The 19063-nt window shown below is 38.1% G+C and overlaps 2 protein-coding genes across 5 annotated transcripts; both read right to left on the reverse strand.

The window, feature by feature from the left end:
• Positions 1 to 66: 66 nt before the first annotated feature.
• LOC125227832 lies at positions 67 to 7321 on the reverse strand. 3 transcript variants are annotated; one of them, XM_048132197.1, is made up of 3 exons: positions 6868 to 7321; positions 764 to 893; positions 67 to 344 (listed from the first exon to the last, which is right to left on the reverse strand). In XM_048132197.1, exons 2-3 carry the CDS (start codon positions 890 to 892, stop codon positions 171 to 173), a joined length of 303 nt encoding a protein of 100 aa, XP_047988154.1. In that variant the 5' UTR covers position 893; positions 6868 to 7321; the 3' UTR covers positions 67 to 170. The 3 variants fall into 3 exon arrangements, with proteins under 3 accessions (XP_047988154.1, XP_047988153.1, XP_047988155.1); XM_048132196.1 differs by lacking the exon at positions 6868 to 7321 and adding an exon at positions 4982 to 6225; XM_048132198.1 differs by lacking the exon at positions 6868 to 7321 and having other exon boundaries at positions 764 to 1023.
• A 654-nt stretch (positions 7322 to 7975) lies between these two features.
• Positions 7976 to 16252, reverse strand: LOC125227976 (argininosuccinate lyase). Of its 2 annotated transcripts, XM_048132411.1 has the most exons (9): positions 16105 to 16252; positions 14919 to 15119; positions 10291 to 10515; positions 10123 to 10223; positions 9729 to 9922; positions 9173 to 9516; positions 8752 to 8939; positions 8221 to 8436; positions 7976 to 8180 (listed from the first exon to the last, which is right to left on the reverse strand). In XM_048132411.1, the coding sequence occupies exons 1-8, from the start codon at positions 16111 to 16113 to the stop codon at positions 8235 to 8237; spliced, it is 1464 nt and encodes a 487-aa protein (XP_047988368.1). In that variant the 5' UTR covers positions 16114 to 16252; the 3' UTR covers positions 7976 to 8180; positions 8221 to 8234. The 2 variants fall into 2 exon arrangements, with proteins under 2 accessions (XP_047988368.1, XP_047988367.1); XM_048132410.1 differs by having other exon boundaries at positions 8175 to 8436.
• Between the last annotated feature and the right edge of the window lie 2811 nt (positions 16253 to 19063).

Consider the following 19063-nt stretch of genomic DNA (forward strand, 5'->3'; position numbering starts at 1 on the left):
GTATAGAACGAATGTTATCATTCAGTGTAAACATTAGGTATATCGTTTTTTTTTTAGTTTTATAAACAAACGAGAAGTACCCTTGAAATAAAATATTCAAATCAAATGACAATCACGTTTGCTTGTATTTAAAATAAAAGTGAAGGCAGTGCGAGGTAGTTGAGAAGGGTTCAGCGGCCGGCATCGTTGAGGCCCTTCGGGAGAGCCAGGAGAGAGTTGATCATGTCGGCATTGCGCTTCCACGTGCGGTACTTGGTGTCGATGAGCGCGTTGGTCTCGATGATGAGCCGCCCGCCGATGTCGCCTCGGTATGCGTCGATCATGGAGTGGATGTGGCGGATGTACTGCAAGAAATAGGGAACTTGGCTGTACTTAAATCTGATGCTTAATTCCATATTAGCAAGACGTTGAAATTCGTTTTGACAGTTCTTAAAAAGAAGCTGATTTGACTAGGAGGCGAGTAGCCTATTGTATAAATTAACCCCTCTCAAATACCTACATTATGTATTTCTCACAATCAACAAGCATAAGGACCTTTTTGCTTTGGAAAAGCCAGGGACCTCACACACTTTTTGCTATAATAAATTGAACCTTATCACCAGGTCATAAAGTCGACCGTATCAGACTAGTAAAAACGGTCCACATGAGAGGGCAAACTTGGGGCTGGTATTATTAGCATATAGAATTGAAAAGTAGCAAACGTTTTAAGAACCAACTGCACCTAAAAATATTAATGTAGGTAATTTTAATAAGGTGCCATTACTTCCTCGTCTGTAATATACGGTTCCACCGCCAACGGGCGTCGGTTCTGCCGGAAGGAGTGCTCCGCCACGCCACAGACCAGGACCAGTGTCACCAGCAGCGTCGAGAGGTGCCACCTCACGGCTGCCATACTGTCAAATAAAAATAAATACCTACTACATATCTTAGAGCGATTGATATGGTAAACTGTAATTTTATTTCTAGTGTTCCGTACTCAATTAAAACCTGGCCAGAAATATATGACTATTGTCAGGAGGGCGCTGTTACCACGGTGTTTTCAGTCAAAGGAAATAGTAAATCCCATGTACTTTCGATATGTTTAGGAAAATGAACGATAGAGGGCATGAAAATCAATTATATGCCGTAGTGCAAGTTGTTCGCTAGATGTCACTGTTACGCCCGCAAACTGGGTAATGACTTGTTTTCGTAAAATGTATGAGTATTTTTTGATGTCCAAAATTTTTGCTAGATGTCGCTGTACCACCCGCAAACTAGCGAACGGCATTCTATGGCTAATTACATGTATTAAATTGTATATATTTTAATTATCCTCTTTTTTGGCAAAAAGGTTAGCCCATCTTAGAACAAATTAAATTATTCTCATTTGAAATTTAAAAATATTTTAATTTGTATTGTGCCATTTCGTTCGTTGATCGGAGCGCTCCGATCTCGTTCAATCGCTCCCACGAACTAAACTAAAATCCATAATCCTACGGACCAAATTGACAAGTAAGTTTGAACAAATGTTGCCACAGTTTGGCCAGTGCCGTTCTTATCGATATTAAAATTATTATTACACCGTAGATTTAAGGTGCACCCAGACGGTACAATCAAATTGGCAATTTGATATTTTAATCAATATACCAACTTTTTTTGTGATTTCGACAGATCGAAAGGTCTGTAGACCCCTAATTAGATATAAAATGTTAATTTCAAACCAGCAATAATGTAAATGAAATTTATATATTTATTATGATAGTTTATTGAATCTTTACAAATGAATTATTACAATAATTATTGTGTTACAGCCGAAAGATGAAAAGATTGTGTAAATCACATAATAAAAACCGAGGACAAAATGTTACAACTCGACCATTTAGTGGACAATGTCTCGGATCGTTTTATTATAAATGTAACTGATGATGATGATGAAGATGACGAAATAACGGAGCTTGGAAATGAATAATATTTTATAATAAAGACTACTCATTGTCGGACAACATATTTTTTACTTACTGGTTCGGATACCTTTTTATGCTATAAAACTAGTGGGTAAAAACGCATTTTATCCATCCACTACCTCGAAAACCGAACAAACCAAAATGTTTACCTTGTATTTAAAAGTAACATTCGTATTTTTTTGATTTAAACTAGTCTGTTATTTGTACTTTACAACTTGTCGATATATTGTTATCGACATATACCCTTCACTATTTTTATTTCACTGTTCCTGGTAACATTTCAGCTGTATGTCATTTGTCAATTTAGTCCGCAGAATTGTGAATTTTAGTTTTAGTTCGCTCTTTTAGGTCTTTTGCTCATTTAGTTCAGCCAGACCACTGCGGTCAGAAAGATCAGAACGAATGGGACCGAATAGTGTCAAAATGATACGAATAGTCTACAGATAGAAACTTTCCGGGCCGAAAGGTTGTAAGTAAGGCCCTCCACAGACGGGAGACAAAACTGTTTTGTCTCCGTCGTATTTGTATGAAAAGTTGCGTCGCCTCGTGTGCGCACCTTCATACTAGCCCATAGACCGAGCGACGGAGACAAAACAGTTTTGTCTCCCGTCTGTGGGGGGCCTAACCGAAGTTTAATATGAAAACTTGACTTTTTTTGTTGCTCTGCTAAGTAGCTCTCGCTCTCGGTCGGCGCAGTCACACATTCGTTCTCGATCCAAACCGCTCGCGCTCGCCGATCCTAAACTAAAATTCACAATTCTGCGGACTAAATTGACAAATGACATACAGCTGAAATGTTACCAGGAACAGTGAAATAAAAATAGTGAAGGGTATATGTCGATAACAATATATCGACAAGTTGTAAAGTACAAATAACAGACTAGTTTAAATCAAAAAAATACGAATGTTACTTTTAAATACAAGGTAAACATTTTGGTTTGTTCGGTTTTCGAGGTAGTGGATGGATAAAATGCGTTTTTACCCACTAGTTTTATAGCATAAAAAGGTATCCGAACCAGTAAGTAAAAAAAATATGTTGTCCGACAATGAGTAGTCTTTATTATAAAATATTATTCATTTCCAAGCTCCGTTATTTCGTCATCTTCATCATCATCATCAGTTACATTTATAATAAAACGATCCGAGACATTGTCCACTAAATGGTCGAGTTGTAACATTTTGTCCTCGGTTTTTATTATGTGATTTACACAATCTTTTCATCTTTCGGCTGTAACACAATAATTATTGTAATAATTCATTTGTAAAGATTCAATAAACTATCATAATAAATATATAAATTTCATTTACATTATTGCTGGTTTGAAATTAACATTTTATATCTAATTAGGGGTCTACAGACCTTTCGATCTGTCGAAATCACAAAAAAAGTTGGTATATTGATTAAAATATCAAATTGCCAATTTGATTGTACCGTCTGGGTGCACCTTAAATCTACGGTGTAATAATAATTTTAATATCGATAAGAACGGCACTGGCCAAACTGTGGCAACATTTGTTCAAACTTACTTGTCAATTTGGTCCGTAGGATTATGGATTTTAGTTTATACTGAACTAAAAGAGCAAAGACCGATTCACAAACCACGGAAAGATTCAGTTCATTTCGGTCATTGATGGGATTTTATTCCTAACAGTTCATAGTTCGTGAACGACACAAGCCTGGTATTTAATGTTTAAAAATGTTAGCGTTCAAAAATGTATTAATGTGACTGATTGATGAATGACCTAATTAGAATTCCCGCCATAAAAATGTGGCGTTCCATGTCAAAGGGTCCACATGCTTTATGTTCTAAAAGTAACCTTTAGCCATGAAAAGTTGTCGTAACTTAATAATAGATGGCGCTGCATTCGAAAATCTTGACTGATAACTCTATACCGGGATACCCCCATTTGCCAGAATTTCATTTGCCATAATTTTATTTGCCATCCTATTCAACAATCATAATATTGTTTCTCATAATATCTTATGCCATAATCATTGTTTACTATATTAATCTAGTGCCAGAAACTTTGTTTCTCATAAAGTCAGTTTCCATAATGTCATTTGTCAGAATCATCGAAATCCGTAATTACCACATTCCATACCATCATTTGTCATACAAATTAGCGTCCAGAAAAGTCAATTTCCATAATGTGCTTTGGCAGAATCAAAAACTACTATAATAGGTACTAGAAGGACTAGAGAATGAAACTGCTATCAGAAAGTAGGTTAGGTTAGGTTAGAACTGTGACCCCCTGGAAAATGAAACTGCTATCAGAAAGTAGGTTAGGTTAGGTTAGAACTGTGAACCTCTGGAAAAGGAAACTGCTTGAAAAGTAGGTTAGGTTAGGTTAGAACTGTGACCCCCCGGAAAATGAAAATACTATCAGACAGTAGGTTAGGTTAGAACTGCGACCCCCTGGAAAATGAAACTGCTATCAGAAAGTAGGTTAGGTTAGGTTAGAACTGTGACCCCTGGAGAATGAAACTGCTGGAAAAGTAGGTTAGGTTAGGTTAGAACTGTGACCCCTGGAAAATGAAACTGCTATCAGAAAGTAGGTTAGGTTAGGTAATAATATGGGCAACAATTAATATGGCAATAATTGCTTATGGCGTTTGAATATTCTATGAAACCATATTATTGCACTTAATAATATAGCTAACAAATAGTATGGCATTGTATGATTATGGAAGGTAATATTCGGATAAACAACGAGTATGTCATATGATTTTTATGGTAAACAAATCATTCGGGCAAATGAAATTCAGGCAAGTTAGATTCGGGCAAATGAATATTATGTTAAATGACTGTCGGGCAAACAATAGACAACCCTCTATACCATACTATTCAATATACTCTATGGCTGTTACTTTGATGTATGGGGTGACAGTTCAGTATATAGTATGAAGGAAATAGTTCTAATGAAATTCCGCAACATGGCGCGCATATTTCTGGTTAGGCTTTAGAAACCATTTAACCCGTAACTTGGCAACGCATTTCAAATAGGCATAAGTTATTCATTTATCATTTCATATCTACCGAAACATTATTTTCATCACACTCGCTCGTAATTTGTGTTATTACATGGCTCCACACTGATACCTAATGACTCTAACGGCCCAGCCACGACACTGGTCTAAGCGCGACAGCGGTGAGCGGCAGCCATACGTGCGAATGAATAGTCCCATCGCTGTGTCTCGCTTCAATGTATGGCCGCCGCTCACCGCTGTCGCGCTTAGACCAATGTCGTGGCTGAGCCGCAATGAGCTATTTTACCGCCCTAAGGTGGTAAAGTGAATGGTAGAGTGGGTGTGGCCTTCCACGACCTGTCAAAAATTACAAGATGGCGGACGAATGTTCGAAATTTATTATTGTACGTAGGTATTTCAAAACATTTAGTTTAACTTTAAAACTTGGTTATTACTTTGCGAGTGTGATGAAAAACATTATGTAATTCATCCATCTGAAGGATTACAAACTTGAGTTATTAACCGGCTTCTCGTTCTTTATCCTTCTCTTTCTGCTCTTAATACACAATGTACTATATCGTCACTACTTTTAAAAAATCTCGTATCTCACGCTGCTTCTCAAAGTTAAAACGCAGTAAGTCTATATGCATCCCATACATACTTACTACAATTTTTTTTCATTGACAGACGAAGATACAAGTTTTTTTTTAAAGTAGCGACGATATTTTAGTTCGGTCAACATTAGTACTTCGTGTACTGAGACTGATTGAAATAGTATGAGTGAGTTTCCGTGAACCTACGAAAGAAAAGTATTTCACACTACATCTGTACCTACGTACTCGATATTTGAAAATTTATTAATATTGTGCATTAATGCGTGTAAGCGATTTCATATCTCGATGGCATTTCAATGGCCAATCTACTTAATCCTCGCTCGGGTAATTAGATGCGCGGCACTTTCATCTGAACAGCCTGGGATTAAGTTACCGCCCGGTTATATCCACTTCAAATGTAACGGAAGCTTTCATTTTATATCAGTAATAAGAGTAGGGACAATTTTTAAACACCTATAAGTAAAACAGGTTAATGAGTTTGGAAGTTGTGAAACTTCTAAAAATTGTAAACAAAAAAATTAAATAATAGTGTAGGGCAATCTCTACAGGTACAAGTTGTTCCACTACTGACTACACTATCCACTGAAAACCTCAGGCACCCTATAGGTATTTTCGAGTATCTTCGTATCTACCTATAGGTAATACTTATAAGTAAATAAATAAATAAATATTATAGGACATTCTTACACAGATTGACTGAGGCCCACGGTAAGCTCAAGAAGGCTTGTGTTGTGTGTACTCGGACAACGATGTATATAATATATAAATACCTACATAGAAAACATCCATGACTCAGCAACAAATATCTGTGCTCATCACACAAATAAATGCCCTTACCGGGATTCGAACCCGGGACCGCGGCGCAGCAGGCAGGGTCACTACCGACTGCGCCAGACCGGTCGTCAAAAGTATGTTTTACTATGGCACCAACCCTGAAAACGTTGTATGATCTTGACATTTTGAGAAAGTTCATTTTTATCAGGGCAGGTCCGATAGTAAAAGTTGCTCAGTATGACCTATACCTACCTATAGGCAACCTGAGTAAACACCCTGTACATGTAGTTACGCTAACAACTATAAGGTTAAGCTAAAATTTGGGGTCCTAAACCCTTCTTAAGAAGTGAGGGCGAGCAAGTGGTTATTAAAAAATAAACTTACAAACGAATCTAGTGAGAATGATTTTTAAATAATGACTACTTTCAAACTTACCTATTTGTTTTTAATGGCTAGTAACTACCTGCCAAAAACTTTGCTAATAGATTAACGGTAGCACAATTTGAAAAGTTTAGGCGTTAACGTTCAATCTCCTATATTAATTTTAATTTTTCTATAAATAACTTACCCTAAAAAACTTTTAAGTCCCACAAAAGTCACTGTACAACACACTGAGCTAAGATAATCTGTCTTGAAACAGTAACGCGATGTTACTGCGGTAAGGGCCTATGGTTAAATGCGGTCGTCCTGAGTGGTTACGTTACGGGTGGTATCGGCAGGAGCGCTCGGGCGGAAGACGGCCCACGGAGCTATGCGTGCGACAGCTCGCCCTCCAGCCCTGTCCCGGGACGCAGCCGGCGTTAGGGTAGCCATCCACTAGACACATTACACGAAGTAATTTTGTGGTTCTAAGTAATTATGTCCCTAAAACCTTTGATTTCGTCTATCAGTTCATTTTGAGAACCGAAAACGATAATAAAGTTTTGCTACAAAGTGCTACGCCGTAGCCCGTAGCGAGTTTTTATGCAGATTTTAATGTACTTGAGAATACTTATGTTGATTATGTTTATCTATTTGTATGTATGCTTAACACTTTCGCTACCAAGAACCCGACTGTCGGGCACACCGCTCGTAGAAGCGTAGCCGATTACATGGGTTTCCCCGTATGTAGCGAAAATGTCGTAGCGCCGCGTAGAGCCCGGTTTCGAAAGTGTTAATATAATATTATGCCAGTGTCACCTCATAGGATTTCAGATGAAACAAAAGCAGCCCGCCCGTATGTGCTTATTATTATAGCATAGCAGTGAGCAATTGCCTTTACCAAACGTAAGTACGAACTGGACTTTTTTAATTTGCATCACAACATAATAATATTGCTATGACTATACTTTTTAGATTGTAATTTAAGTTTATCGACTTATTTTTATCTGTAATGATCGTACTAAATCTATGCATAAGTAGGTAGTCTAGGTATGTAAATAAAACCTGACCAAGCCCATTTATAATAAAAAATAAAATAAAAAAGTACCAGCAGATATTTAAGAAGGCTAGAACATAGCTACTTAATTAAGATACCAAAGATTTTGAATTTCATGAATGGAAACTGAAATAGATACCATACACTAAAGAAAAAGCGATCAAGCCCAATGGTGGCTAAGCCGGGAATCAAACCCGGGTCTCCAGCTATCGCGGCTGACGTGCTCAAACCATTACACCACCCTGCACCCCGACCGATAAAATATTTTTTAATTTGTTTTATTTAGTAGTAACACTACTGCGTCGTTAAGGAATGGAATTTTAATTTCATAAAAAAAAATCTTATTGTCACATTCAATTCAACATTACAGTGTTTTACATTTCCATGACGGACTGTTTGGAATCCTCTCTGGCTTGCGAAAATGATGAAGGTAAATGAAATTGAGAAAATACATTCCGTGACTTGTTTCGCATCTTTATTAAGGAGTTTTATTACTTGAAATTCGTAAAGGTGTCAGTCTATTTGAGGCCACACGGGTACGGCGTTTCATCGGGGCGAGGGACCGCGGAGCAGGGCGGCTGCCCTTGCAGCCAGGTGCTCAGCGCCTCGAGTTGCAGCTCAACGGCCTGCTTGGCCGTCCCACCGGTGCTTGAGTATTGCTCCACACTGGATTCCCAAGAGAACAAGGAGGCTAGCTCTTTCTCGGTACCAAATTCGGGACTGAAAATATAGATTAGGAACATATAAAACACATTCAAGTATTTTTTGCAGCTGCGCATGTTAACACTCTAGGGTATGAGGTATAACGGAGCGAAACACAAGTAAACTCCTCGTGTTATGTACTTGAGTGTTACACTCTCGCGAGTAATGTTAATAACAACAATAAATATATTCATTTAAGTGCTGTGATCAGTTCAATATATTTTCGGGGACGCCGTTGTCCAGATTTTAAAGTTATTGTGTGCAATCATCGTGAAAGTTTAAACCAGAACTAAACATTTCTGATCGATTATTTTATTTTAATTATAAGTGTACCTTATAGCAACATATTCCTTATGCGGTAGTCCCTGCAAGTCGACGCCGAGCTCAGCGGCTCGACGCAGGGCGACACCGACCAAATGGTGCGCTCGGCGGAAAGGCACGCCGCGCCGCACCAGTGCGTGTGCCAAGTCTGTCGCTAGCATGCCCGGCTCGAGACAGCTGATAGCCCTGCTGCTGTTCACCTGCAATATGTTTCGGTCTTAAAATCACCTTAGAAAATACCAAGATGGTTCGAAGGACCTCAAGGACCATATAATGTGTGTGTTTTAGATATAATCCGGTTCGAAGGACCATATAATATGTGTTTTACACGTTAAGCTAAATCGAAAAGAAAAGTAAGAACGTGTATAAATTATGTTAAATGAAGCGGTAACTTCAGAAAATATAATTGTATTGTAGGATGAAGCTTACAAACCTCCATTGTGCAAACAGTCCCCATTGTGACTTTGAGACAGTCGAGCAATCTGTCATATGATCTGAACAATATCTCCTTATCAGATTGCAAATCCTTGTTGTAAGTGCTGGGTAGTCCCTTAAGGACACAGCTGAATGCGAAGCTGTCTCCAAGAAGTAGACCAGCGGCTCCTCGAACCAGCTCCAAGCCATCAGGGTTCCTCTTCTGGGGCATTAGACTGGATCCAGTGGAAAATTGATCGGAAAGACGAATTATCCCGAATTCTTGCGAGCTATAAATGATCAAATCTTCCGACAGTCTGCTCAAGTGTAGACCACATAAGGCCACCCAGTTTAGGAACTCCACTGAAATATGAAAAAGAAAAACGATATTACTTAATAAAGCCATAGTTTACGCATCATGCATTTAATGTTGTGATACCGATCGTATGGGATATAATTTTTATAAATGTGTATTGTACTTTGCGGTGCGTTAGGACCTCCAACTCCGACCTTCATGTAGATCCTTGTTAGTTCTATCAAATAACCAAAGCAGTCAAGTACTAGCACCTAATTACCAATATGATCCCGCGAAGACACAGCGAACATGGAGTTGGGCGTGATGTCATGGAATCCAAGGGACCGGGCCAGCCTGGTGCGGTCGATCGGGAGAGCACAGCCCGCTATGGCGCCGCTGCCTAGTGGACATCTTGAGAGACGGCCCATCTGCTCTTTCAGTCTCTTTACGTCGTCTCGGAGACCCCATGCATAGCTATTTAACATTTTGAAAAAGATCGTTTTCAAGAATTGCACTTATTTATCAGTATAGCGGAAGTGTCTGAAGACCCTACGAGTAAAAAATGTAGCCTAGCGGATGTTAGTGGAAGTTAAGTAAACTTTCCAGTTTACTAGAAGCATATATCATTGTACATAAACGCTAATTCTTATACCTATATCAAAACGGACCGATACCTTAATAGAAAATGACTCCAGCGAATCGGTTGAGCGCGTTGGAGGTGTGTATAGCCTGGAGCAATAATGTCTATTTCATCGCTGGCGCGCTTAATTAGAACCTGTAACCAAAAATATTCATTTAGGTTAATAATAATTAGACAAAATATAGCTAGGTATATATTGTACCTCAATGAGTTGCTTGAGAGCTGAACTCAGCGCCGGCAGCGAGGTCAGCATCCACAGCCTAGTGTCCGTAGCCGACTGGTCATTGCGGCTGCGCGCCGTGTGCAAGCGCAGCGCCGCGTCGCCTGCGTACGCATGCAATCTGCGCTCCACTACTGAGTGGATATCCTCTTCTGGATCATTGAGGCGGCCGGCTTGCGATAGTTCCTTTTCGATGTCTTTTTCTACCTGGAAATTGAGAAGTAATTTGACTTGATGATGACTCATCTCTGTGATTCAAGTAATCGTGAAGACTTTGTTAACTTGTCTTCGGTAGCTGTTATATTTGGGCGTTATTTTATTTAGGGAGTCAACAAACTATGGCTTAAAAAAACTCTACTTAGCTTATAGCATTAAAAGTTTGGCAATATTTTTTAAATGTAACTATTGCATAATCTCGTAGATATTGTCTTATGTTAACCCTTAAATGCATGGTGATGTATATATGCATCATAAATTTGATGGCCCGTGGCTCGATATGTAGCTATCCAAAATCACATTTATTGCTTAATTATTATTCATTATTTCCTTTATTTATTTTCCTTCTTAAGCTAGGTTTTTTACAATATGAGTATAAAAGTAAAATAAAAAAAAACACTTACAAAACAATATCTAAATATATAAAAGAAGAAGCTGACTGACTGACTGACTGACTGACATATCAACACACAGCCGAAACCGCTGGTCCTAGAGATTTCAAATTTGGCACGTAGGTTCCTTATGTAGTGTAGAGGAGCACTAAGAAAGGATTTTCCAAAATTCACCTCCTAAGGGGGTCAAATGGGGGTTCAAAGTTTGTATGGGGGAACAAGATTAGTTTGACTATTTTATTCGAAACTTCACAGGAAGATTCCTTAAGACATATGACTGAATACGTGTTTCAGGTTTTTTGAAAATATAACCCCTAAAAGGGTGAAAAGGGGGTGATAAAGTCAAAAAATCAATATGGGTATCGTTTTTATGGTTTATCGGGTCGCTGCTCACGATAAATACAACGTTTTTAAAATCTAACGAGGCGGAAGTGAAATACCTACTCCCCTGTTGTGGTGCAATGGGGTTTAAATATCAAAAATATATATAAAAGATGATATTGACTGACTGACTGACATATCAACGCACAGCCGAAACCGCTGGTCCTAGAGATGTCAAATTTGGCACGTAGGTTCCCTATATAGTGTAGAGGAGCACTAAGAAAGGATTTTTCAAAATTCGCCTCCTAAGGGACTCAAATGGGGGTTCAAAGTTTGTATGGGGAAACAAGATTAGTTTGACTATTTTATACGAAACTTCACAGGAGGATTCCTAAAGACATATGACTAAATACATGTTGCAGGTTTTTTGAAAATTTGACCCCTAAAGGGGTGCAAAGGGGGTAAAGTCAAAAACACAATATGGGTATCGTTTTTATGGTTTATCGGGTCGCTGATTACGATAAATACAACGATTTTAAAATCTAATGAGGTGGAAAAGAAATTTTCTCCCCTGTTGTAGTGCAATAGGGTTAAAATATCCAAAATAGCCATAAGAGGAGCATTAAGAAAGGATTTTTCAAAGTTCACCTCCTAGCATGATAATTTCACAGGGGCAAGGACAGGGACAGGGACAGGGACAGGGACAGGGACAGGGACAGGGACAGGGACAGGGACAGGGACAGGGACAGGGACAGGGACAGGGACAGGGACAGGGACAGGGACAGGGACAGGGACAGGGACAGGGACAGGGACAGGGACAGGGACAGGGACAGGGACAGGGACAGGGACAGGGACAGGGACAGGGACAGGGACAGGAGACGGGGACGGGGATAGGGATAGGTATAGGGATAGGGATAGGTATACGGATAAGGATAGGTATAGATAGGGATAGAAATAGGGATAGGAATAGGGGACGGGGACGGGGATAGGGATAGGGGAGGGACGGGGACAGGGACGGGACGGGGACGGGGACGAGGACGAGGACAGAGATAGGGACGGGGATAAGAATAGGGATTGGGGTCGGAATAATCGGCCGGCAATCGATACCTAGGCAGTGTAAAATGCAGGTGGCTCAGTGGGAAGGGATTAGTAAGTAGGCATCGGCGAGTATCCTGCATCCGTGATAACTATTATATTCAATGTGCTGTAAGAAGATCGTTGTTTGCTTGCCTTTTATATGTTTATGTTTGCAATAAGTATAAGCAAAATGGAAAAATTGTAAGCGATAATGCAAGGAAGTACTTTTTACCCTACCGACCATAGCGTAGAGATACTGGCTATGTGGGTTGTATGAAGTTTCCCCAGTATAAATATTTATATAGGTAAAATACATACATATTCGTACCTACTACCTACGCTGTGGTCGTATGTGTAAGGTACAGTCAGCCAAAAAGCAGTGTAAGGTTCTTGGCTGACCGTACAGCAAATAGATCAGTTACAATGGCCCCCCAGTCGAGAATTGCCCCGCTTTACCTTAATCGAAATAATCGCGGACAGATGTACCTACAAAGAAACCTACGGATCCAAATGAAAATCTTATTTTTTGTAAACGTTTCAATAAGAATACTTTTATTACGCGGGCGAAGCCGCGGGTAAAAGCTAGTAAAAACATATCAACATATTATAAAAAACCTAACCTAGGGTGCCGCCAGCAGCGGGGCAGGGCCCAAGCTGCCGGTGGTTAGGGCTGCAGAGAGAGGAACCGTCGGACTATCCGCGCCGTGTCCAAGATCACCGCCTTCTGCATCTGGCCATTGATCCATCCACCATCCAAATGGCGGAAAAGTGTAAAAAAACAGGACGATGGCGATTTTTAGTATGTGATTTAGGCAGATTTTTTCGGAGTTTTAACATTTTATCATAAAGGTTTCACAAACAGTGTACCTTTTTAATAGTAGTATTTTTTTTAATAAAACGTATCAATTACGATATATTTATATAAATATAATTTGGCCTATTTAACTTCTAACACTGATTTAGTATAAAAATCGATCTTAAATATATTTTTTATCATTTTTCCCAGAGCCAGAAAACCATTGTCTATCACATATCGTCACTACTTTAAAAAAAACTTGTATCTTCGTCTGTCAATGAAAAGAAAATTGTAGTAAGTATGTATGGAATGCTATAGACTTTCTGCGTTTTAACTTTGAGGAACAGCGTGAGATACGAGATTTTTTAAAAGTAGTGACGATATATTAATATCTCGTTAAAAAAAAAATTCATGCATTTAAGGGTTAAGCATGCGGTAAGTCGTTATTTGTTTTACAAGGAGAGCAAAGTTATTGCTTAACAGCTCCTGTTAATATTGACCTTGAGTGAAGCACGGTCTCAAGGCACGCGTGTTAAAAATGTTGCCCTTCACTCGGGGCACTCAACTGTTCACCACACCAACGCAAATAAAACATGTATTAACTTAAAAGTATCATAAATAATCAAAACTATAATCCAGCTAAACGTTTTTAAATATTTTTCTTGCAAAATCATCATTTGAAATTCAATCATGACAGCCACAATAAATAACAACATTTACGTGATTAAGTAATTAGATAAAATGTAACATTCACATCCATTTTTAACATACTAGTATCCATTACCGATTGGAATTATTAATAATGAACAAGTGCTCATCCGTGACTCACGTTCCTTTTATTATTTGTGCCCTTACATAATAAAACATGGCGCAGTCGGTAGGATAATACTGACTTATTTTATTATTTGCAGTTCAGGAAGGAATGAACATATTTACATAATTATATAAGAAACTAAGACTAAACTTAAAAGCTAGCTAATGTCTAAAATAGGCCCTTGAGGCATTTTACCAAGGACTTTTATTTATTTATTTCCTCGCTGTATCGTAATGTATTAATTATAGAGAATAATTAAATAATGTATGTCAATTGTATGTGTAATTCCGCAATTTGCTTATGTAATTAATCTGTTATTACTTTTTTCATTCAAAAAAGAGAAAGTCTTAGCATGGCGGGGATTGTATATAAATATGAAAAGTCTTAAGCAAATTAAAAAAAGCGTTCCCTGTTATATACAACACCGATATGGGATCAGATCAGATGAACTGATTTATAACTCACAGTGTTAATTACCTGACACGGGATCTCGCTGATTAGCATTCCCAGAGGGCTTTAGGTACAAATACCTATTCGCCTGTGCAAAATAAGATCATGTCAGATTGTTTGCTGCGTATGTACATGTACGTGGGCCATTTTTTTCAGTTGTCCACCCCACTTTTTTTGTAACATGGGTATTTTTTACGTGATTCATACTCAGACTCGTGAGGTCTTTCGATCCTGATAAGAGAAAAAAAATGTCTCAAGATTTCCATACATTTTTCAAACCTTCCATTCAGTTACCGCTATACAAAATGTATGAAAAAATGGTAACGGAGTGGGAAAAATCCTTGGGACACTCGCCATTCCGAGCGGAAACCACATAAAAATTCCAAATCCAAAAAAAAGTTGGGTGGACCAACTTTGAAAAAAATGACCCACTGTAAACTATACCTGATGAGTGATGATATACACATATATCATGCAGTGTCTGGCATATCTTGTTCCAGAAAATGTCTAAAGAAGATTTGTCTACGGAGAATACTCAACCTACTTTATCAAGTCCAATTTGGATGGCGCTGTTATCCTGTTCAGACAGATGCCCACTGCGGTGCAACTCGCGCGCCCATGCCTGGCTGCCGGCGATGTCTTCTCTGTAGAGCCGGGTGTCGACTGCCAACGAGTCGTTCAGTCGCCGCAGCACTGCTGAGGGCTCCTCGGAGAAGCACCCGCCCCATAACTGGTATCGGTCGGCCTGTTTCAAGTGATTCAGTTGATATAACCAGTAAGTATTCCCCAAGGGGGCATGATTTTTATTTACACAATGTTATTTATTGCTCACCAAATTGGAACAGTACATTCCTACTAGTTAAAGCATCTAACCACATTAGCCGTTTGATTAAAATACTTAGGTAAAATCTTTTGCACAAAATTCAATCATAAAATTCATAAATAATTATTATGTGCGGCACGGCGTTAGGAAAATTATTATCTCATATATATTTGTTATGAATAGCCTACTAGGTATCTGATAAGAAAGGTATGCTGTGTATTAAACAAAGACTCAAGTCAATACAACATACTTAAGGGCCACTTGCACCAACGAAAATGGAGGGTAAACCCGAGGATTAACCCACCATTTTATATGGAATTTGACAGGTGACAGCCCACTAACCCCGAGTTAAATGTTTGGTGCAAGTGAGCCTTAAGAGTAGTGAAAATATTTAGTGCTTATTATATATTACATCATTCCGAAACTGTACCGCGAACGTAGCGATCAGTTGGCGTGAAGAAAGATACCAAGAACATCAAAATACTTTTCTCCACACCAACTGGTGAAGACTCTTTTTGCTATTCGAAAACAGATAGCAAAATTGCATTTTATCCACAAGAGTGCAAAGTAATTTCATACAAATTTTAACTTGATGTCTTAAACTTGCTGGTAGTATTTACCTATAAGTGATGATTTTGAATCATAAATATTGAATAAATGGATGGATTTGATTTAGTTCGATGTTTTGTAGTCAGTATTTTCTCGTGGTGTGGTGAAAAGTTTTGTGTTTCACTCGGTGGCAAAGTTTGTTTAACTTCTCGCAAAGCTCAAGATTCCACTTTTATACAATCTTCCGCTAGCTCAGGTCATACACTAGTGGATAAAAAAACTAAAATGTCTACTGTTTAATAACGAAAACATTTCAGACCGGGAATATTGAGAGGACGAATTATTAATTTGTACTTACGTTAGACATTTAATATAGTTGTGATCTAATAAAATTTAAAAGAAAGTTTTCCTTGTTGTTCAACGAGTTAAATCATACTGCTACGGCAGAACAGCTGCGGTACTAAAAGATACTAATAGCGAGATGGTTCATGGGGTTATCAAATAGGTACCTACTTATATTATTTATTCATTAACGTTATCTTGACACTGGTAACTTTAATACAGCTACTTACAGAAGTCTTGAATATAGACGGTGTCAATGTACGAACTTACGGAAGGCCAATATGGTAGGAAGACTTCACTACATAGTATAAAACGGGTGTGTAATGATTGGTATAACTTTTTTTGGTATAGTAACATTTGATATAACAACATTTGGTATAAATTTAAAGGATATAATCACTCATTTGACATAATTAACATTTGGTATAACCACAAAATATTTACTTTTATTTTGTATAATCATTATTTCGTATAACATTTATTTATAATAACCGTTATATGGAATAACTATCTATTGATATACGACTAGTATAATATAACAAGCAAACAGTATAAAACATTTCATGAATTAATTTTATTATTTTTTGAAGGGATCACAGTTCTAACCTAACCTAACCTACTTTTCTGATAGCAGTACATATGTTTAAGGGTCACAGTTCTAACCTAACCTAACCTACTTTTCTTGGTGGCAGCGCGTTGTGTGAAGGGGTCACAGTTGACACAGTTCTAACCTAATATACTTTTCTGGTAAATGATGGATCTAATTTATTGTAAATTTTTTTGAAATTCTAACTGTGCTTTAGAAAGAATTTGTGTTATACAATGTATTTAGTATCGGAAATAAGCATTATTCTCAAAGTATGTTATAATAAATGTTATTCGAGAAAATGATCATTATATTAAATAAGAATTATACAATTTGTTAGTATGTCATTTGTTATTATATGATTCAATAATTATATCAAATGATCGTTATAACGACTAAAAATATATCAAAAAAAGTTATATCGATCGATACGCACCCGTATAAAACAAAGTCACTTTTTCTGTCCCTATGTCCCTATGTAAATGTATGCTTAAATCTTTAAAACTACGCAACGGATTTTGATGCGGTTTTTTTTAATAGATAGAGTGATTGTAGAGGAAGGTTTACATGTAGGTATAGTACCCGTGCGAAGCCGGGGCGGGTCGCTAGTAATATAATAATTAGGTACTCGAATTTGTGTTTCTTTCTGAATCGTACTATATAATATAACGGTGCAAGGCGTGAAGAACTTAATAAATCCGTCGTAAGGATGGAACAAAAATGAACCATAAGTGCGTTTTCACATTATCCGATCCGATATCGGATGTCGGAAGGATTTCAAAGGCAAAATCAAAGATGACGGCTTCAATGTATGGGATATCGATCCTACGTCACTGCACTTGCCTACGAAAATGCACTAACACTTGATGACTTGACAGTCATGTTCTAAAGGCTTTTAGTAAAGAAATATCTCGGCTAATCTAGTTCTTATTTAAAAATATTTTAAGCGGGTTACTCACGTATTAAGTCGATATAGCTTTCCGACATGTCTGTTTCGGTTCAATTTCATTTCATACAGTATGCGTCGCGCTCTCGACATGTAAAGGCGGGGTCGCTACTCTTGAGAAAGGTTCTCGAAATTGAACCGAAACATGTCGGAAAGCTATATCGACTTAATACGTGAGTAACCCGCTTAAAATATTTTTTAAATATGTATGAGTAACTATTGTATTAACTTGAAAAAGTTTATAAAAATAATATTATGTTATTAATAATACCTTTAGTTGTATGAGGTGTACTACGGTAAAAAAATAGATATTCGAGATTTTCACACTTTTTAAAATTTTAATACTACCTAAAATTTTAAAAAGTGTGAAAATCTCGAAAACCAGGCGACTTTTACTAAACCTTAATGTCGATTTTCTGGACCAGTATAAGCAGCGCCGGCCCGTGCACTCGATCAGGGTAGAGCGAGTTTGAGTTTCGGCGCCCTTGGGAAGAAATTTTACTAAGTAGGAAAATAAATCGCGAGCGCAGCGAGCGCGAAATTTTTTTCATAGTAATGCCGTAATTTGAAGATTGACGCAATACAGAATTTATGGATTGCATCATACAGAGTGCGAAAGGGACAAATGGTTGAAATTTCGTAGTCGCACCCTAGTATAGTTACCTGTGGCTGAACGTGGATATCACGTACATAAAATAACAAACAAAATGGAGCACTAATAGTGGCCAAGTCAGGAAAGCAGATTCGGAATTAGTCCTAACTAAAAGAGAAGATAAATATAAATAGTAAGCGCGAGCGAAGCGAGCGCGATTTTTTTTCCTATTGACTCGATTAATTAATACAATCCGCCAGCGGGAAATCCGCGAACTTTCAAGCTTTTATCGTCTGCAGAGCTTAGCATATAAGAGTCTTTGACATATTTGGGGGTATTTTGACTTCACAGGGCGCCTATGTTCCCGACTTTTAGGCCTTATATTTCGCCATCACGATTATTTTTATAATACTAAGAGTTAATTAAGAGATTAACTGCGGACTCGATCGTCACCGTCGAGATGCCCATTTCGGTATTTTGCCACTAAGTTATCTGAGTGCTTTGAAATTCGCTCACCATCCGCTGTGACTGTAACTCACAAAATTGCGCCTCTCTGAGACGTTTTGCGCCTTTGGCTTTATGAGGAACTCCGCTTTGGACTATCGGATAGCGACGTAACTTTGCCGTTCGCTGCACAACAATGTGGTTCGTCAAGGGCTAGAAATGCTAGAATCCTCCTTTTACGGCGCCCTAGCAACAGCGCCCTTATGAATGTTGGTATATGTTGGCAATGTGGTGCAACTTTCCACTTAATCTGAATTACAAATCTAGATTTTCAATAGGTGGGGTAATTTTCGACTTCTCTCGCCATTTTGTGATATGTGCGCGCCCACGCAACGTATAATTTTTTG

Source organism: Leguminivora glycinivorella, chromosome 7 (genome assembly GCF_023078275.1).
Source record: "Leguminivora glycinivorella isolate SPB_JAAS2020 chromosome 7, LegGlyc_1.1, whole genome shotgun sequence".
Taxonomy (NCBI): Eukaryota; Metazoa; Arthropoda; class Insecta; order Lepidoptera; family Tortricidae; genus Leguminivora; species Leguminivora glycinivorella.